Here is a 20,469-nt window from a genome sequence, read left to right as displayed (position 1 = left end):
CCTCCTTCAGCTAGATGTTGAAATATTTTTAGATGCCAATTCCATTGGCTGTCCAACTTCCATACCGTGGTGTTTCTTGATGCCTTTCTGGTGAGGGTGATGCTTCTTTACCTATCTACAAAGCAGCGCAGAACCAACAGAGCTTCACTGTGCATAAAATGTTTTTTCCAAAGCGGCATGCATTCTTTCTCCGGGACAACGGGAACAGCCATTAGCCAAATCTGTGATTATACACACCAGGCTTGACATGATTGAGCTGAGCCTCCATCTTTCAAAGAGCTAATGGGCTTTCAGCGAGCACCAGGGCCTGGTTTTCCCATCACTGAGATGAATCCCTAAATGTCCCTGTCCAGAAGAAATGAAGAAAGACTGCAGTGTGTGCAGTAGGATGAAGCCTTTTCTGCCTTCATAAGATGAAAATTTGAGACCTTTATGGTAAGAGGATGCAGATCCATATCAGTGGCTAGGCAAGGTAGACCTCTCCTTAAGGAAAACAAAGGTTTTGCAGTCATGTAACGAAATTGGCGGGGGGGCAAGATGGCATGCATCTATTGCCGGTAAGAAAAGTGGCTGGTTATGAGAGCAATCAAGGGAGGGCTGATAATTGAAGGAAGTGGCAATAAGTTCTGTCTGAGGTAAGATGACAGAGTACTATGTCAGGAAGGGATTTGGTAAATAATGTGGGGTGCCTGGAAGCAATCAGAGGATTTGGTGTAGGCAGTGTAAGTAGTTTCTAGGGGTATTTCTTTTTTGGGACAGCAAAGCTAACCTTAGATGTGGAGCAGAGGTTTATATGAGCAGGTGAAAGTGGAGTATAGTCATTGTATGATGAGGAGACCATTTGGCCGACATGTTGGATGTTTGTAGCTAAATAATGGGTAAAGAGGGATGTGTCTGTCGCCGTTCATTAAATCCTCCCTTCGTGGCAGGCGAGACTAAGACTTTTGCTGGCTCAAAAGCAATATGGGACTTGTAGAATAGTACTGGTTAATGTTGTACAGGTGAGTCTGATGGAAGAAGCAGATGTCTGGGGTGTTCTGCATTTTGGACTTCGTTTAGTAGATCATGGCACACTGTGGCCTAAGGACTTTTTTTTTCATGTGAGATGTTTAGCATTTCTCCAAAGGCTTGAGTTTAAGTGGTTTTATATTAGATTCCTTTCACACCCAATTGGTGCCCCACTCTGAGAAACAGGTATGGGTTTGATCGATAAAGCAATAAGTTACTGTTGCTGATTGCATTTCATGGTTTTTGTTCTCCCCTGGGAGTGGTGGTGTTCGCTTGCTCAGTCCCCTTTCTAAGACCTGCAAAGTTCCTTATGTCTCACTATTGGATATTGGAAACTTTTTGTCTTTTTTCTTATTTTTTGGACAACACCAGGTCGGGATAATTGTACTTAGTGCAAGTTTCTTAGTCTTGTGCTTATTTTATATAACCTTAGCATTCATTTACTTTAAGCGTTTTTATCTAGGACGTGAAACATCTATGAGACTGCAATAACGTTTATTTAAATGTCTTTTTACGTGTCATGGTTTATCAACTTCCCTTTGTGTATGTGATTTTCATAGGTGGAAGAAGCTGATGACTGGCTGAGGTATGGTAACCCTTGGGAGAAGGCGCGTCCCGAATACATGCTGCCTGTTCACTTCTATGGACGTGTGGAGCACACCAATGAAGGCATCAAGTGGGTCGACACCCAGGTAATGTGGAGCTTTTGTATTACTTGGCTTTTAATGTGTAAATACAGGGGAGAAAGAGAGGCATTTGGAGAGGATGAATGGTGGTCCAAGACTATTATGCCAGATCTGTACTGCATCAAATTGACATACCTTTCACACATGGAGCAGACTCTTAGCCTTCATCTTTGTAACTGTAAATGTGTCCGCCAAACGTTTTTAAGGCTTTTCTTTTAAATCAGAGAGTCCGTGAACCATTTTTACTAATCAATAGACAGAACTAAAGCTGGGTAGTGAAAAAAAAAATGGTTACATTACGGACCGATAAGACAGACTATAAGTTGGTTAATGATGGAAAAAGGCCTTTATGTTAATATCAACAAACTGTCTGGTTTAGTTTCTGCATGTCCCCATGACCTTCTTAAAATTGAGTCAATATCCCCTTATGCAACTGATTGCGGAGAGCCAGTCGCTGTGAAAAATGTAATATGGGGATATTAAATTGACTTCATAGTGAGTTACCCACGATTGGTTCCTGGTAGACATTTATTTTTTAGAAGGCAAGGTAACATTTTGTACCTCAACAACAGATGTTATCATGAAGTAGGCAAGTAAATGTCTTAAAGAAAAACCACAGAACTTTTGATAAAGAGAAGTACATTTCCAGTTTCACTAGCGTGTTGACCGATTGGAACTACCAAACATGTCCTCTGTATGGAAAAGAGCTCTTTCTTTATTAAAGACAACACCAGAGTTGTGGGTGCATTGTTGGCTAATAATCTCTCCTTATTACAAAAAAGTTAGTATTGAGGGGTGCATTTCCTTTAAGTAACCCAGTGGGCTTGCACTTCACCGTATACAGAGTTAAGTTCTGCTGCTATGTGGCCACGTTTGCTGTCCCCTTTGTTCAAATATCCCTATTTTTAGCTTGCTTAGGGTTTCTTCTGTTCCCAGCCGCCTCACTTTTGTCAAGTAAAAATGTCAGTGCAAGTACTTTGCAGGACATTTTGAGCAGAGCCAGTTCAGCATGCTCTGCAAGCATTCAGAATTGCCAGAACAAAGCAGTAGTCAGACAGTAAACAAAATGGGCACCTTGCAGTAAATGACATGCTTCTGGAAGTTGTAACTGCCATGAATTCCCTGATAACTACCATAAAGCTGAATGGCCATCAACCACCAAGTTCTTGTATTTTGGTGAGCTACATGGTACTAAAGACTCATTCAGATGAGGATAAGATGTGGTGTAAGAATTTTGTCTTTTGGTTTTGTTATGCTGATGGTGGTGACTAGGCTCATCTTGGCTGTAGTTTCTATAGTTTGGAGTTGCTCTCTTAAGTCAGTTCTATTCCCATTCTCCCTTTCTTTCAATTACCACCTTCTATTTAAGTGGCTGAAGTTTTATTTCTAAATTATATTGGTGATAGATCAGCATACAGAGCAATTTGGTCATAGCTGAGAGGTTCTGCCGTCACTAGAGTTGTGGGACTCTGGCAAAATGAGTGAAAAGAACACCTGAAATTTAGTGTTATGGTGTAGGTGATGTCTGTATGTGATGCGTACTGTATCAAACAGCTATGAGAAATATTAGCTTGTTATAAACTGCTCAGTCGTTTTAAGCGTTTGAGACAAAATTAAATGGCAAATTAGCATTGTATTTCTGACCTCCTGTAGCATCCTATTCTCCATCTACCAATTACAAAAGTAAGGTGTACTTATTCTCAACCACAGAAAAGTGAGGATACCATAGACCAATTTGTAACAAGATTACGAGAGCTGTCATTAAAACGTCAGTTTGGAAACATGAGGGATGAAATGATATGGGACCAGTTGATAGTTCAATGCAAAAATAAGAGGATGCAAGAGAGACTATGGGCTGTAAAAAAATCCCTCACTACAAGACGCTATAGAAATAGCAAAGGTGGTGGAACAGTCAGAGCAATGTATGAAAGAAATGGAATGGAGAACAGCTGATGATGATGTGTCATATGTTGACAAAACAAGAAAGAAATATCAGGCACCACTAAGGGTTGTGCCGCGAGCATGAATAAAAATGGTGTTTACATGAAGGGAAACAACTATAATGTGAAGACAGAAAAAATGTGCACAAGATGTGGCAGTAGTTGCCATACATCTGAGTCTAACAATTGTTTTGCTGTGGGCAAGGATTGTAAAAAATGTGGAAGAATAGGGCACTTCGCATGCATGTGTAAATCAAATAACAGATTGAAAATAGCATGATCAAAGATGATGGAGAAGAGGAAGACCTAAATGTAGACAGAATTTTACGTATATTGTATGGTCCAGTAGAGAAAGAGGGGCGCAACAAACCGAAAGCTATGTTTGTTGTGAGAAACAGAAAATTTCATTTGATGGTAGATTCAGGATCCCTATACACAATTGTTCCCGGAGACTTGTTTAAGTTGCATTATCTGAAGTATGTTTACTTCCCAAAGACATTAATCCTGGGTGGTTACCAAGGAGAAAAGATAATGGGATATATGTTAGCTAAAATTGAGTTCCAAGACAGATAGGTACAAGGAAAAAGTTATGTGGTAGAAAGTGGACCTCCAATACTAGGATGGTAGCACCATTATGACCCTCATTTGATAATGGACTCTAGATCACCAAGCCAAGTCATGATAGTTGATGAAATTACAGTAGCACAAATACTGGTATGGGCAAGTGCAGCGTTTTCGGAAAAAATCAGAGCTCTAGGGCTGAATAAAACTTAAATCTTCAGCAATTCCAATTCAGCGTAAAATGTGGAAGGCTAGACAAGAAATTAAACAGATGCTTCCGGAGATTGAGGATCAAAACATAATTGAACCAATAGAGACTTTGAGTTGTATTTCTCCAGTTGTCATCAGGTAGAAATCAGATGGTATGTTCAGATTTTGTGTGGATTCACGCACATTGAATCAAAACATAGTAACAGATAACTTCCCAATATTAATAAGCTAACATTGATGTTAAAAAGAGGGAAGTACTTTTCCAAATGACACCTAAGGAGTGCATACATCAGATAAGGTTACATAAAGATTCCAAACAACTTACAGCGTTCATAACAACGGAAGGGGTATTCCAGTTTACAAGGATGCCTTTTGGACTTGCAGCTGGAGTATTTCAAAGGATGAATGGTCAAATCTTTAAGGGAATCAATGGGATCGTGTATTTCCAAGACGTCATTTTGTTTTTTTTCAGCTACCATTGAAAATCATAACATAGTCCTTGAAAGAGTGTTGGACAGAGTCATTGAAGCAGGATTAACACTTAAAAAATGTATATTTTGTGTTGAAGAGGTGGAGTACCTTGGTTACACATTGTCATCGTCTGAAGGGAGTCCGAAAAGAGACTTACTAAAAGCGAAAAGGAAAGCACCACACCCATTAGACAAGGACCAACTGCGATCATTCCTTGGTTTTAGTTCATTCTATTCAAAGTTCGTAAGAGGTTTTGCAGGGAAAACAAAGTATAAAAAAAGTTATTGAGGAAGGGTTGTAGATATGAATGGACGGATGACCAGCAGAAGGCCTTTTAAGGACATAAAGAGACATTTTTTCAGCAGGAATTTTGGTTCCATTCGATACGAGATTCACAACTATAGATGCTAGTGCAGTGGGTTTGGGAGCTGTATTAACACAGAAGCATGAGAATGGAGAAAAGACAATAGCGTTTGCTTTGTGCTCATTGACACACGTGGAGTGCAACTATGCTGTTATAGAAAGGGAAGCATTGGCAGCGGCATGCGCTTTGGAATATTTCAGGAAATATGTGTGGGGGTCACCAATAATAATACGTACCGATCACAAGCCATCAGTGAGATTCTTGATACAGGATGGAGCTGGGAAGGTGTTGGTGGCACGGTTACAGGTATACCAATACACAATAGAATATATTCTGGGGTGTAGGAATATTCAGGCGAATGATTTGTCCAGATCACCCTTACCGTGGTATGAGGTAGATAAGGAAGAGGTGGAGGCATGTGAAGGTGAGGGTGCAGTAGCAACTATAGATGATGTGATGGAGTGGACTCAAGGAGCGGTAAAGGAAAAACATGGTTTGACTGTATTGACAGAGATGTAGTTTTGCAACAGGTCAAGGGAAGCAGGAGACACAGTACTGCGCCGTTATCTGTTAGACCATATATAAAAGTGATAGACGAGTTGATGGTGTGCAATAACAAGATCATCGTAAGAGGGGATAGGGTAGTGCCACCTGAAGGTTTGAGATACGTTTTATTCAGAATTGCACATGAGGGTCATTTGGGTCAGACTTTAACTAAGAGGAGACTGCGGGAACATTTTTGCTGGCCAGGTATGGATCAGGAGATGAATGAGTGGGTGGAATGATGTGATGACTGCAAGGAGGGGGAAAAGAGGTTGAGCGTGGGAGATCAGGCCACGATGGGTGCAATAAGTGATCCGGGCGTCCCGTGGCACACAGTGTGTTTAGATTTTTTAGGACCCATGGGGAAATTGAATTATGATTTGAGATATGCCTTGGTGTTGGTAGACGTTGATAGCAGGTGGTTAGTGGTGAGGTTCATGCACAGTGTCACTACTCAAAGCACGATAAGGGCACTTGAAGAAGTGTTCAAGGAAGAGGGGTGCCCGCATGAGATAATTAGTGAGAATGGAACTCAGTTGGTATCAGAGGAGATGATCAGATACTTGGAGTATTGTGGGATTTACCACTCTTGCACCTCGTTGTATAATCCCCAAGCAAATGGCCTAGTGGAAAGGGCTAATCGCATGGTGAAAAGGGTGATCCAAATGGCAATAGCAAAAGGGGGGGGGGGAATGTAAGAAAGATGGTGTGTGACTTAGTATGGGCGTATCGCACTACCAGTATTGACACTACAGGTAGAATACCACTTGGGGTGATGAGAGGGAGAAAAGTAAATACAAAAATTTCTCCAGCGTGGATAAAAACTTTGCTTTGTCAAGGAGACTTTGATACGGTAGATAAGAAACAAAGGGAGAATGAAGAGAAAGTAAGAATCAGAGACTGGGTGGAGGTGAAACATGGTAGGATTGGTGGTGAGCTAAGCAAATTTCGAGCTCAATACAAAGTGGAAGAGGTACATGAGTCATTCATAGTTTTGGAAAATAATGAAGGATGGAACATGCGCAGAGTGGCGTTGTATGAAAGAAGGAAGGATAGAAAGGGAATAAAAAAGAACAACAAAGAAACGGGTAGGGAGAGGTGCAGTGGGTTTATGATGATGGAGAAATGCTAGGCAAGGAGGAGAGGGAGGAAGGTGCAGGTACTGAAGTGCAATGTGAGAGGGCAAGAGGAGTGAGACAGTGTGTGACACCAAAGTATTTAGCAGACTATCTACGTTTAATGCAAACATTATTTGATTTTTGAGTTGTCATCTGTATATAGTTAGTATTTGATTAGGGAAATGCATTTATGGATTGTAAAGGGGGAAGATATATTGTAATGTGTATTTATCTCTAATGTGGAATGTCATGTTAGTGTTCTATGTTCCAAGATGCTGAAAGTGTTCTCTCTACAGTCAGTTGGCGGTTGACAAGTTGCTGGAGAGGGAGCACTGACAGTGTCAATACAACAACACACAATAAAAGCTTATATCAATTGTAACGGAGTGAGGAACATCCTTAATTCGCAACAGAGTGCAGTACTGAATTAGAGGGGGAACACGTCAAACATGTAGACTACGCCACATGGAAAGCTTAACTTCACATGCTAACACTATTGAACTCTGCATCCCAGTGCTTTATTTTGCATTAGGTAAACTGTTTGGGAACACATTGTATGTATACACAAAAATGCCGTCTTTTTGCCTATGGTTCATATTGGGGTTCTTTTGAACCTGTGAGCCCAGCCCCCAGGCAGAATTGCTTGTTAAAAGGACTCTCACTCACATTATCATTGTGACATGTAGACCCATTGAGGCAGTAGAATCAGTACACTCAAAGCGTGTCCTTTTGCTTTTAACTTTGCTATAGGATTATAAGATTTTGGGGGAAAATGGGATAGAGTTATCCATCAGGCAGTTTTAACGAATGATATTGATATTTGAGCATAATATGAGAGCCACCTTAAGTAAGGTTGAATCTATTTGGTTGTATTCACAATCCAGGTGAGGACTCGATGATGAAGCATGCCACAATGATGATGTGGTTGAAAGTCCTTTTGAACAAACAATTATTTCTGTTGAATTTAGGTATACAGAGAAACTCTGACTTCATAAAACAACCCTATACCTGGGCTGTTCTGAATATATAAATCGTAGTAGGCTACATCTTTCTATGGTTAAGTGAATATGAACTGTGTACTTAAGTTTTTTGAGAAGGATGCTATTCATGGAATAAAAAAAGACTATTGCAAAACTAGTTGTTTTTCGTTTCTGTACCCACATATGTCCAGTTGACGTTACTGGGAACAGAAATGTCCCTTGTGAGGTATTACAGGCTTGCACCTCCTGCCCCGAATGATCCTAATAGTGGCTTATCTGGTATCCTGATAATATTTTGGGCCAGCACACATGACACTCATGCATGCATGCTCAGTTCTAGGCTTTTCATCATGGTTGTGAGACGCAGAGTCAGGCTTTGTGGTCTGAAGAGGTGCAACCTCAATCTTGCTTCTGACCCTCTCGCCCATTTTTCAAGTTGTATTTTATTTTTAGTTACTAATCCAACTTGGGTCGGTAACTAAGAAGAAAAATTGCTTCTGCTTCATTTTGTAGGTGTGTACATGCCTACAAAATGACACGGACGGTTGTCAAACGCATTTTTTATTTTTTTTATTTTTTTTATTTTAGCCACACCAGGGATGCTATGCACCATGGCTAAAAAAAACATTTGCAAAGCCAGTATGTCACCAAGGTGAACCTTGTTGGCTTTGCCGCAGGTTGTTCCAATTGATAGTACTGACAATACTTTTTTTTCTGTTTTTTTTTTTTTTTCTGTTCAGGGATATGCATAGTGCCTACAGGGCCTACACGTATAAAGTTCTGCTTGAATGCATTGCACAGACCCTGTACTGACATTCCTGTGTGAGATTGTTTTGTGCCTGGTCTGTGATCAGTGACTGGTAGCAGAACTCCATTTTGTATGTGAATGCATAGCTACAGAAACTATAGTGCTCCTTTTTGGATATCACTGGTAAAACTGCACAATATTGGGACTGAGGTACAGGCTTCCCAGACTTCAGAAAAGTATTGTTCGGAGCCTTTAGAGGGTGTAGCCTCAGATAATGAAGTGTGGGAGAAAGGGAACGGGCTGTGTTAGTCATTCAGTGTTGACCTATTAGCAAGGATCTGACAATTATGTCTTCTTGAGCGCTGCCATTCAGGCTGATAGTGGTCAAGGGGAGTTCAGTCTGCTGGTTCTATTGTTCAAAAGAGGGGATATCCTAGATAGGGCTGGCCTTTTTGTCTCCCACCTACTGCTCCTCTAGGTGTTGAGTTCACATGCTTCACTGTGCTTATGTCTTGGGTGCCTCTTTGGAGTCGGCCTCTTACCAGCGGTGGGAGCTATCACCTTTCAAAAGAATGTGTCTGCTCTACAAAAGGAAAAATGAACCATGAAAAGGAACTTCTTCAAATCGGTTCTTGGGCATTACAGTGGCATCAACGTCCTTGAAAATTTTATGAAAGTGGGACACAAACTTTCCAGCTCTTTTACAGTTTTGAGTTCTTCCCTGCCCAAAGGAAGGAGTGCTCTGCAGACTGCTGAAAGGGCTGCTGAGATCCAGGTATTGGTATCATAGGAAGCCTGTCTTGCAGAGGTGAATGTACATCATATTAAGTCTGCAGATATTGCTGGGTAGATGTGAGTCTGTCCATGGCCGGTCCTGCTAAGAAATGAAATGGAGAACCTAGCTCTAGGATTCCAAAGGAGGTGAAGCCCAGCCTATACTCAGAGTGTGGGGCATCCCAGAAAGAGTGAACCGAACAGGTGAATTAAACTAATACCGACCAGTCTGGAGAGGGTGTCTAGGCCGCCTTACCCGCTGTGCAGAAAATTCCTGTGTTTTTGTTAAAGCACACTTGTCATGTTAAATGAAAAAAACATCTTATTTTAATGATTTCATATGTGCAACTGTAGAAGGCAACCAACTATGGTCTTGGAACAACTATCAGTAGCTTATAACGCCGAGGGCTTCCTTGGGTGATGACCAGTGCAAAGCTTATGTCCTAGAAGGTACTCCAATAAACCCACATAATAGTCCAAACTTTACCAAAATTATTCAGTTTCTATTGCTCTTTATTACTGTCAGTTCTCAATCCAATGTTTTCATTATTCTATTTTCAAAATAGAAATAGATGCTGTGCAAATAAATCCACAACTGTTTGCTTCAGCTAGATCCATTTCAGACAACCTTACCATTGGCCATGCAACTGCTATAAACACTCTCTTGCTAAATAATGAAGCACCTACATTGTCCCCCAGGGACCACCATCCAATGTATTTTTTTTTTTTTTTTTGTTTTTTGGGAAGCACCGCTCTCTTAAATAGGCTTGTGTTTTCATCTCTGTTACGAACCATCAGTGATCGAGGATGAAAACACACTGATTCAACTAATTGATGCAAGTTGCGCTAAACTCCAAAAATAAAATTAAGTGCTCTTCTGGTCACTGTGCTTGTTCCTGGATAGTGGCAGCAAACTACATCAATGAGGCAATCATTTCTTACATTTTACCCAGCTGAGATATTGGCAAATGTTAAGCCTTTAAGGCTGATACCAGAAGTTAGGGATCAACCGTGAGGGGAAATATGCAAGAATTCTGAAAGAGTACCTTTCTTCACTTAGCAACATGGCCAGAAAAATAGCTTCACTACAGGGTTTTTCATACTCTTTCCAGATGCTCAAGCAGATGCAGCTTAGTGATCTTTAGAAATAATGCTGATATGTCATTTGAAATAGTCATGACAAACACACTGTTTGATCTGTGGGAAACTGGTATGTAGGAGGGCCTCACCAGGATGACGAAGTTCGTAAAGGAGACTTAAAATGTTCACGAGTCCTACAGCATACCTCATTCGCATGGATCATACAGTTAAGAATGGGTACAGCTCCCTTTATAGAATAATGGTTAAAGGACATCATTCAATGCTTCGTCACCGGTTTCTTCCATTTCTACATACTGCATCCTGATCGGAGCAGGACTTTAAGATTCTCCGATCTTTAAAAGTATAATCTTCAGGAGGTATGGTAGGAAAAAAGGTGTGGTCTACAGGCTAAATCATGTTGTGTATATACACCCAAATCCAATTCATGGTTTCACATTTAATCAAATAGTGTGATCTTTGGTAAACCATTTTGCTCAAGTTAATTTATCATTATATTCAAGTTGAGCTTAGCCAAAAACCTCAGAGCTTTAAGCATGCTCACAGGACACTCCCTTCTCAAGGACGTTCAAAGAGGACAAAAAGAGGTGCACTGAAGGCATTTTCGAGTGATAAACCCTGCTAGGTTGGATCTGGAAGTTCTCAATAAATTGTTAAAACGTAAGAAAATCCCAAGATTGTAAAGTCGCTGATCAATCAGGATCCCTTTATTAGCTCATTACTTCTTAGGAATGCCTATGCTCACATTCTAGTAGGAAAGAAACACAAGACCTACTCCCAGAAAAGAGAACCGTCAATTCAGGTATTCTGTGTGCACTGACATCTGCTTCGATCATATTCGTTGTACTTGGCTGGTGGTTTTGAATGAGGTCTTATGCACTTATCCTGCCTTAGTCAATAAGATAAAAGACATTTCCTGAGAAGGGAGGAGCACGAGTTTACTCACAAGGTGCTGGCAAATATAATACGTTGGCTCCTTGATGCTACATTCTCCGTAATCTGCCAATACATTTCCTTAGGGAATTTATCCTAGAAGATGTAGTAATTAAAGTGCAGAGACTCTCTCAATTTGCTACATTCTTGTATATTTCTTCACCAGCGTTCCGCTCACCCCCGTTTACCGAGTTCCCAGGACACATGAGCAGCTGTGTCTATTAATAGAACAACTGTCCTTCTCAAAATAAAATGACCTTTTAGCACCATCTGCACGAAGTACTGCATAATATCATAATTTGCTTGGTAGAGTATTCATCCACCACTTGAAAGCAAGCTGCAGCATAAACAAAGAATGTAGAAATAAGAACATGAACTAGATATTTTATTTTTGAGACCACCACGTAACACAGTCTAATTGCACAGCACTTTTTTGTGCAAAGTAAAAAAAAAAAAAAAAAGAGAAAAATCTATTGGCAGGCGTAATCAAAGAAAATTAATATATATTTATTTTAACCCACCTGCCAGTAAAGTAGTTGTTGTTGTTGTTGTTATTATTATTATTTTTTTTTTTAAAGCACAGCCGAACATATCCCACATGGGCATTGTATTTTGTGTTCTGTTTGACTTATACGTGATCGTGAATGAAAAATGTCCTACCTATTGTAACAGTAAGTTTCAATTCTATTAAGGACACAGAGGTGAGGATTAGGTTTAGTCTTTCCTCACTCTATTGAACAGCAGCCATTACCCTAGAGATTCCATCAGTCACCGAACTACATTTCCCATCAAAACTTGGGGAAAAAAATGACAAAACAGTTCAGAACACGCCAGCTAATCAGCGTGTCCCTGAAGAGCCCTTGCAGCCGTCTTTCCTTCCTCTTTCTTCCTACGACTCTCAGCCGTAGAAAACGTCCCTAGCCGTGTTTCAAGGTATCCGTTCCTGAGATGACACAGAACATGTGCATGAAAAGAACAAATTCTCTCATTGCTCGCAATATGACAGTTTCAGTTATATGTTGTAACTTAAACTTCAAGTAAAAACCCATTACAAGAAACAATATTCACAATGAATGTCATCAGTATCACAGATTCGATCTAAACTGAACAGGTCAACTCATCATACCCACCTGTTACGTCGGGCAGGAGGACTCCCCAAATCTCCAGGGTGGGCAGGATGTCCCCTAACCTTTCCTGGCTATCGTATCGGAAAGTTTTCATTACGATAGCTGGGAAATGTTTAATTCTGTCAGGACCAGAGGCAAGAATTAGGCTAGTTTAAAGCTTGCCTATCACTATCGAAGACCTATTCTTTACCAGTTTAAAATAAAAGGTCTTAAATGTGAAATCCGAAGACCAGTCAGCCGCATTGAAGATATCCTCAAATCTGGCACCTAAAGAAAGCTTTGGATGACATTGCCCCTCCTACTGAATATGCTCCAAAAATAGAAAGGTCGATCCCAGCTTCGCTCATGATCCATTTGACCCATCTAGTGATCGTAGCAGATGAAAAGGCCCTATGGGGTTTTTATCAGTGCAATGAACAGTTGCTTCTTCCCGTGCGGGTAGAGCGCATACGTCATATTTTCATAAGCTTTGATCCCTCTGACCATGCAAAATTTCAGGGTCCCAGGGTATTCCGGCTATGAGACTATCCTGGGATTACATTTAGTATGTCTATCGATATGTTATATCCAACACCCTGATGTCCGATACTCTACAACAGGAAACAAGGCATATCAGGGTTGCCAGTTTCGCCAACATTCACTTCCTCAACAGTTATTTATTAGAAGGCCAGGACGGAAATAAACACAAGACATTATTCTGGTTGAGAGCCAAAAATGGCACACCTGTTCCATGCCTCCATGTGGGAGATCCACAATAGCACTTCCTCTCGGGCCTCCGCTGAGAGGGGAATTACCTGGGAGTACGTGAGACCCCTCTGCAGGTAAGATATTTTCAAGTGTTGCAGGGCTCGGTAGTGAGAGGGCCATGGAAAAATGGTTTGAATGGAGAAAGACAGAAGACCCATAATGAGGGCAAGGTGGTGCAGGGAAATTGTTCTCTTGGCTAGGGTCCGCTTGAGTTTGTGTCGGATCCTGGACAATTTCCGGGAGGGAAGACTCCAGTTCGCTGTGACCGAATCCACTATGAAGGCCACTAATTGAAGGGATTATGAGGGAAACAGAAGATTTTGATTGGTTAATGACAAAGCCGAGAGATTCCAGAAGATGAATGGAGTGGAGCGAATAGATGATGTGGGCACTGGTCCATTAGAGGGATCATCAAGATATATGATAAGTCTGATACCTCGAGATCTGAGGAACTCCACCACCGACTTTAAGAGCTTTGTGAAGCACCAAGGAGCTGAAGAAAGCCCCAAGGCGAGGGAGGTGAACTTGAATGTTTGTGATTGTTACCGAAACTGGAGGAAGCGAAGATGTGGAGGGAAAATGGGAACAATAAGGTAGGCATCTTTCAGATTGAGACGCACCAACCAGTCATAAGAGATCTCGCAAAAGATGGTTACCCTCCATTTTTTAAATGACGGAAGACTACCCATTTGTTGAATTCCCTCCGGTTGATAACAGGGCAGTGCCCCCCCCATCCCTCTTCTCCATCAGGAAAATGTTGCTGAGGAGCCCTGAAGGATGATGATGGGCATGGGATATCATCCCTTTGTTCAAGAGTTGGTAGATTTCTGCAGCCACTAGCTCTATCTGGGCTAGGGAGAACTTTAAAGGTAGGGGTCTCCACATTTGAACTGGGGAGCCATAGAACTCTATATGAAACCTTCTCACTGTCTGCAAGACCCACACATCTGACAAAATCAATTCCTGGCATCAATTTCAAGCGTAAGATCCACTTTGCCTTTCAGGAAGGGGCGCAGACACTCTGCTTTAAGGTGATTTCACCCCTCCTTGTCTAGTAGTTTGTGGAGGCGCCCTGCCATGTAGGAAGCTACTTTAGGGGGCTAGAACCCATTCCGCTGAGCGCAGATGGATTAAATCCTCTGGGTAGAGCATATCAGATTGATTGGCGGAAGGGAATTGTAAGGAAATGCCTCCTTGGCATGGTTGCCCCCTGACTTTTTGCCTTTGCTGATGCTATGTTTACAATTGAAAGTGTGCTGAGGCCTGCTAACCAGGCCCCAGCACCAGTGTTCTTTCCCTAACCTGTACTTTTGTATCCACAATTGGCAGACCCTGGCATCCAGATAAGTCCCTTGTAACTGGTACTTCTAGTACCAAGGGCCCTGATGCCAAGGAAGGTCTCTAAGGGCTGCAGCATGTCTTATGCCACCCTGGAGACCTCTCACTCAGCACAGACACACTGCTTGCCAGCTTGTGTGTGCTAGTGAGGACAAAACGAGTAAGTCGACATGGCACTCCCCTCAGGGTGCCATGCCAGCCTCTCACTGCCTATGCAGTATAGGTAAGACACCCCTCTAGCAGGCCTTACAGCCCTAAGGCAGGGTGCACTATACCATAGGTGAGGGTACCAGTGCATGAGCATGGTACCCCTACAGTGTCTAAACAAAACCTTAGACATTGTAAGTGCAGGGTAGCCATAAGAGTATATGGTCTGGGAGTCTGTCAAACACGAACTCCACAGCACCATAATGGCTACACTGAAAACTGGGAAGTTTGGTATCAAACTTCTCAGCACAATAAATGCACACTGATGCCAGTGTACATTTTATTGCAAAATACACCACAGAGGGCACCTTAGAGGTGCCCCCTGAAACTTAACCGACTATCTGTGTAGGCTGACTAGTTTTAGCAGCCTGCCACAAACCGAGACATGTTGCTGGCCCCATGGGGAGAGTGCCTTTGTCACTCTGAGGCCAGTAACAAAGCCTGCACTGGGTGGAGATGCTAACACCTCCCCCAGGCAGGAATTGTCACACCTGGCGGTGAGCCTCAAAGGCTCACCTCCTTTGTGCCAACCCAGCAGGACACTCCAGCTAGTGGAGTTGCCCGCCCCCTCCGGCCAGGCCCCACTTTTGGCGGCAAGGCCGGAGAAAATAATGAGAAAAACAAGGAGGAGTCACTGGCCAGTCAGGACAGCCCCTAAGGTGTCCTGAGCTGAGGTGACTCTGACTTTTAGAAATCCTCCATCTTGCAGATGGAGGATTCCCCCAATAGGGTTAGGATTGTGACCCCCTCCCCTTGGGAGGAGGCACAAAGAGGGTGTACCCACCCTCAGGGCTAGTAGCCATTGGCTACTAACCCCCCAGACCTAAACACGCCCTTAAATTTAGTATTTAAGGGCTACCCTGAACCCTAGAAAATTAGATTCCTGCAACTACAAGAAGAAGGACTGCCTAGCTGAAAACCCCTGCAGAGGAAGACCAGAAGACGACAACTGCCTTGGCTCCAGAAACTCACCGGCCTGTCTCCTGCCTTCCAAAGATCCTGCTCCAGCGACGCCTTCCAAAGGGACCAGCGACCTCGACATCCTCTGAGGACTGCCCCTGCTTCGAAAAGACAAGAAACTCCCGAGGACAGCGGACCTGCTCCAAGAAAGGCTGCAACTTTGTTTCCAGCAGCCTTGAAAGAACCCTGCAAGCTCCCCGCAAGAAGCGTGAGACTTGCAACACTGCACCCGGCGACCCCGACTCGGCTGGTGGCGATCCAACACCTCAGGAGGGACCCCAGGACTACTCTGATACTGTGAGTACCAAAACCTGTCCCCCCTGAGCCCCCACAGCGCCGCCTGCAGAGGGAATCCCGAGGCTTCCCCTGACCGCGACTCTTTGAACCTAAAGTCCCGACGCCTGGGAGAGACCCTGCACCCGCAGCCCCCAGGACCTGAAGGACCGGACTTTCACTGGAGAAGTGACCCCCAGGAGTCCCTCTCCCTTACCCAAGTGGAGGTTTCCCCGAGGAATCCCCCCCTTGCCTGCCTGCAGCGCTGAAGAGATCCCGAGATCTCTCATAGACTAACATTGCGAACCCGACGCTTGTTTCTACACTGCACCCGGCCGCTCCCGTGCCGCTGAGGGTGAAATTTCTGTGTGGACTTGTGTCCCCCCCCGGTGCCCTACAAAACCCCCCTGGTCTGCCCTCCGAAGACGCGGGTACTTACCTGCAAGCAGACCGGAACCGGGGCACCCCCTTCTCTCCATTCTAGCCTATGCGTTTTGGGCACCACTTTGAACTCTGCACCTGACCGGCCCTGAGCTGCTGGTGTGGTGACTTTGGGGTTGCTCTGAACCCCCAACGGTGGGCTACCTTGGACCAAGAACTAAGCCCTGTAAGTGTCTTACTTACCTGGTTAACCTAACAAATACTTACCTCCCCTAGGAACTGTGAAAATTGCACTGTGTCCACTTTTAAAACAGCTATTTGTGAATAACTTGAAAAGTATACATGCAATTTTGATGATTTGAAGTTCCTAAAGTACTTACCTGCAATACCTTTCGAATGAGATATTACATGTAGAATTTGAACCTGTGGTTCTTAAAATAAACTAAGAAAATATATTTTTCTATATAAAAACCTATTGGCTGGATTTGTCTCTGAGTGTGTGTACCTCATTTATTGTCTATGTGTATGTACAACAAATGCTTAACACTACTCCTTGGATAAGCCTACTGCTCGACCACACTACCACAAAATAGAGCATTAGTATTATCTCTTTTTGCCACTATCTTACCTCTAAGGGGAACCCTTGGACTCTGTGCATGCTATTCCTTACTTTGAAATAGCACATACAGAGCCAACTTCCTACATTGGTGGATCAGCGGTGGGGTACAAGACTTTGCATTTGCTGGACTACTCAGCCAATACCTGATCACACGACAAATTCCAAAATTGTCATTAGAAATTCATTTTTGCAATTTGAAATTTTTCTAAATTCTTAAAAGTCCTGCTAGGGCCTTGTGTGTTAAGTCCCTGTTTAGCATTGTCTTTTAGAGTTTAAAAGTTTGTTAAAAGTTTGAAATTAGATTCTAGAAACAGTTTTAGATTCGTTAAAAAGTCTTCCAACTCTTAGCAGAATAATGTCTGATACAGAGATGCAGGTGGTGGAACTCGACACCACACCTTACCTCCATCTTAAGATGAGGGAGCTAAGGTCTCTCTGTAATATAAAGAAAATAACCATTGGCTCCAGACCTACCAAAATTCAGCTCCAGGAGCTGTTGGCAGAGTTTGAAAAAGCCAACCCCTCTGATGATGACATCACAGAGGAAGAAATTAGTGACTTGGAGGCCAATGTCCCTCCTCCAGTCCTAAATAGGGAGAACAGGACCCCTCAAGTCCTGTCTCCAACTGTGTTAGTCAGAAATAGTGAGTCCCTCACAGGAGGGTCCCACATTTCTGAAATCACTGAGGATGCTCTCAGTGAAGATGACCTCCTGTTAGCCAGGATGGCCAAAAGATTGGCTTTAGAGAGACAGCTCCTAGCCATAGAAAGGGAAAGACAAGAGATGGGCCTAGGACCCATCAATGGTGGCAGCAATATAAATAGGGTCAGAGATTCTCCTGACATGTTAAAAATCCCCAAAGGGATTGTGACAAAATATGAAGATGGTGATGACATCACCAAATGGTTCACAGCTTTTGAGAGGGCTTGTGTAACCAGAAAAGTGAACAGATCTCACTGGGGTGCTCTCCTTTGGGAAATGTTCACTGGAAAGTGTAGGGATAGACTCCTCACACTCTCTGGAAAAGATGCAGAATCTTATGACCTCATGAAGGGTACCCTGATTGAGGGCTTTGGATTCTCCACTGAGGAGTACAGGATTAGGTTCAGGGGGGCTCAAAAATCCTCGAGCCAGACCTGGGTTGACTTTGTTGACTACTCAGTGAAAACACTAGATGGTTGGATTCAAGGCAGTGGTGTAAGTAATTATGATGGGCTGTACAATTTATTTGTGAAAGAACACCTATTGAGTAATTGTTTCAATGATAAATTGCATCAGCATCTGGTAGACCTAGGACCAATTTCTCCCCAAGAATTGGGAAAGAAGGCGGACCATTGGGTCAAGACAAGGGTGTCCAAGACTTCAACAGGGGGTGACCAAAAGAAAGGGGTCACAAAGACTCCCCAGGGGAAGGGTGATGAGACAGCCAAAACTAAAAATAGTAAAGAGTCTTCTACAGGCCCCCAAAAACCTGCACAGGAGGGTGGGCCCAGAGCCTCTTCACAAAACAATGGGTACAAGGGTAAAAACTTTGATCCCAAAAAGGCCTGGTGTCATAGCTGTAAACAGCATGGACACCAAACTGGAGACAAGGCCTGTCCCAAGAAAGGTTCCACTCCAAACTCCCATCCAGGTAACACTGGTATGGCTAGTCTCCAAGTGGGATCAACAGTGTGCCCAGAGCAAATCAGGGTCCACACTGAAGCTATTCTAGTTTCTGAGGGTGGGGTGGATTTAGCCACACTAGCTGTCTGGCCGCCTAACATGCAAAAATACAGACAGCAACTCTTAATTAATGGGACTAGAATAGAGGGCCTGAGGGATACAGGTGCCAGTGTCACCATGGTGACAGAGAAACTGGTTTCCCCTGGCCAATACCTGACTGGAAAAACTTACACAGTCACCAACGCTGACAATCAGAGAAAAGTACATCCCATGGCAATGGTTACTTTAGAATGGGGAGGGGTCAATGGCCTGAAACAGGTGGTGGTCTCCTCAAATATCCCAGTGGACTGTCTGCTTGGAAATGACCTGGAGTCCTCAGCATGGGCTGAGGTAGAACTAAAAACCCATGCAGCAATGCTGGGTATCCCTGAACTGGTGTGTGTAAAAACAAGAGCACAGTGCAAGGCACAGGGTGAACAAGTAGAGCTGGAGTCTGGAAGAATGGCCCAGCCTACCAAGAGAACAGGAAAGTCAGTTGGGAAACCAACTACAACACAGCAAAAGAAAGGGAACCTCTCTTCTCAGGAAGAAGTTCTGCCCTCTGAGGGAACTGAGCCTTTGGAGCTTGAACCTTATCAGGTTGAGCTCTTAGGCCCAGGGGGACCCTCAAGGGAGGAGCTGTGTAAGGGACAAGAAACCTGTCCCTCTCTTGAAGGCCTTAGGCAGCAAGCTGCTGAAGAGTCCAAAGGCAAGAAAAATGGAACGCATAGGGTCTATTGGGAAGATGGACTCCTGTACACTGAGGCCAGAGACCCCAAACCTGGTGCCACTAGGAGAGTGGTAGTGCCTCAGCTGTTCAGGAAGTTCATCCTAACATTGGCCCATGACATTCCCCTTGCTGGACATTTGGGACAAACCAAGACGTGGGAGAGGTTAGTCAACCACTTCTACTGGCCCAATATGTCCAACATGGTTAAGGAGTTTTGCCTCTCCTGCCCCACCTGTCAAGCCAGTGGTAAGACAGGTGGACATCCAAAGGCCCCCCTCATTCCACTTCCAGTGGTGGGGGTGCCCTTTGAAAGAGTGGGTGTGGACATAGTTGGTCCACTGGAACCTCCCACAGCCTCAGGAAATATGTACATCCTGGTAGTAGTGGATCATGCTACCAGGTATCCTGAAGCTATTCCCCTTAGGTCGACTACTGCCCCTGCAGTAGCCAAGGCCCTCATTGGTATCTTTACCAGAGTGGGTTTCCCTAAGGAGGTGGTGTCTGACAGAGGTACCAACTTCATGTCAGCATACCTAAAGCACATGTGGAATGAGTGTGGAGTGACTTATAAATTCACTACACCATACCATCCACAAACTAATGGCTTGGTTGAGAGATTCAACAAGACATTAAAAGGCATGATCATGGGGCTCCCAGAAAAGCTCAAAAGGAGATGGGATGTCCTCTTGCCATGTCTGCTTTTCGCTTACAGAGAGGTGCCACAGAAGGGAGTAGGATTCTCACCCTTTGAACTTCTGTTTGGTCATCCTGTAAGGGGACCACTTGCCCTTGTTAAAGAAGGCTGGGAGAGACCTCTCCATGAGCCTAAACAGGACATAGTGGACTATGTACTTGGCCTTCGCTCTAGAATGGCAGAGTACATGGAAAAGGCAACCAAAAACCTTGAGGCTAGCCAACAACTCCAGAAGTTTTGGTATGACCAAAAGG

The 20,469-nt window shown here is 43.5% G+C and overlaps 1 protein-coding gene across 1 annotated transcript in view; it reads left to right on the top strand.

Annotated features, from left to right (window-relative positions):
* The window catches only part of PYGM (glycogen phosphorylase, muscle associated), a 152,604-nt gene that overhangs the window by 23,021 nt on the left and 109,114 nt on the right, over positions 1-20,469 (top strand). Inside the window, exon 5 of the mRNA XM_069208006.1 lies at positions 1,569-1,700. Within this exon, the coding sequence (XP_069064107.1) occupies positions 1,569-1,700 (132 nt within the window). The remainder of the gene's footprint in view (positions 1-1,568; positions 1,701-20,469) is intronic.

This window comes from Pleurodeles waltl, chromosome 9 (genome assembly GCF_031143425.1).
Source record: "Pleurodeles waltl isolate 20211129_DDA chromosome 9, aPleWal1.hap1.20221129, whole genome shotgun sequence".
In the NCBI taxonomy this organism is placed as follows: domain Eukaryota; kingdom Metazoa; phylum Chordata; class Amphibia; order Caudata; family Salamandridae; genus Pleurodeles; species Pleurodeles waltl.
Note: the sequence above shows the minus strand (reverse complement) of the source record. Positions and strands in the feature narration are given on the sequence as shown.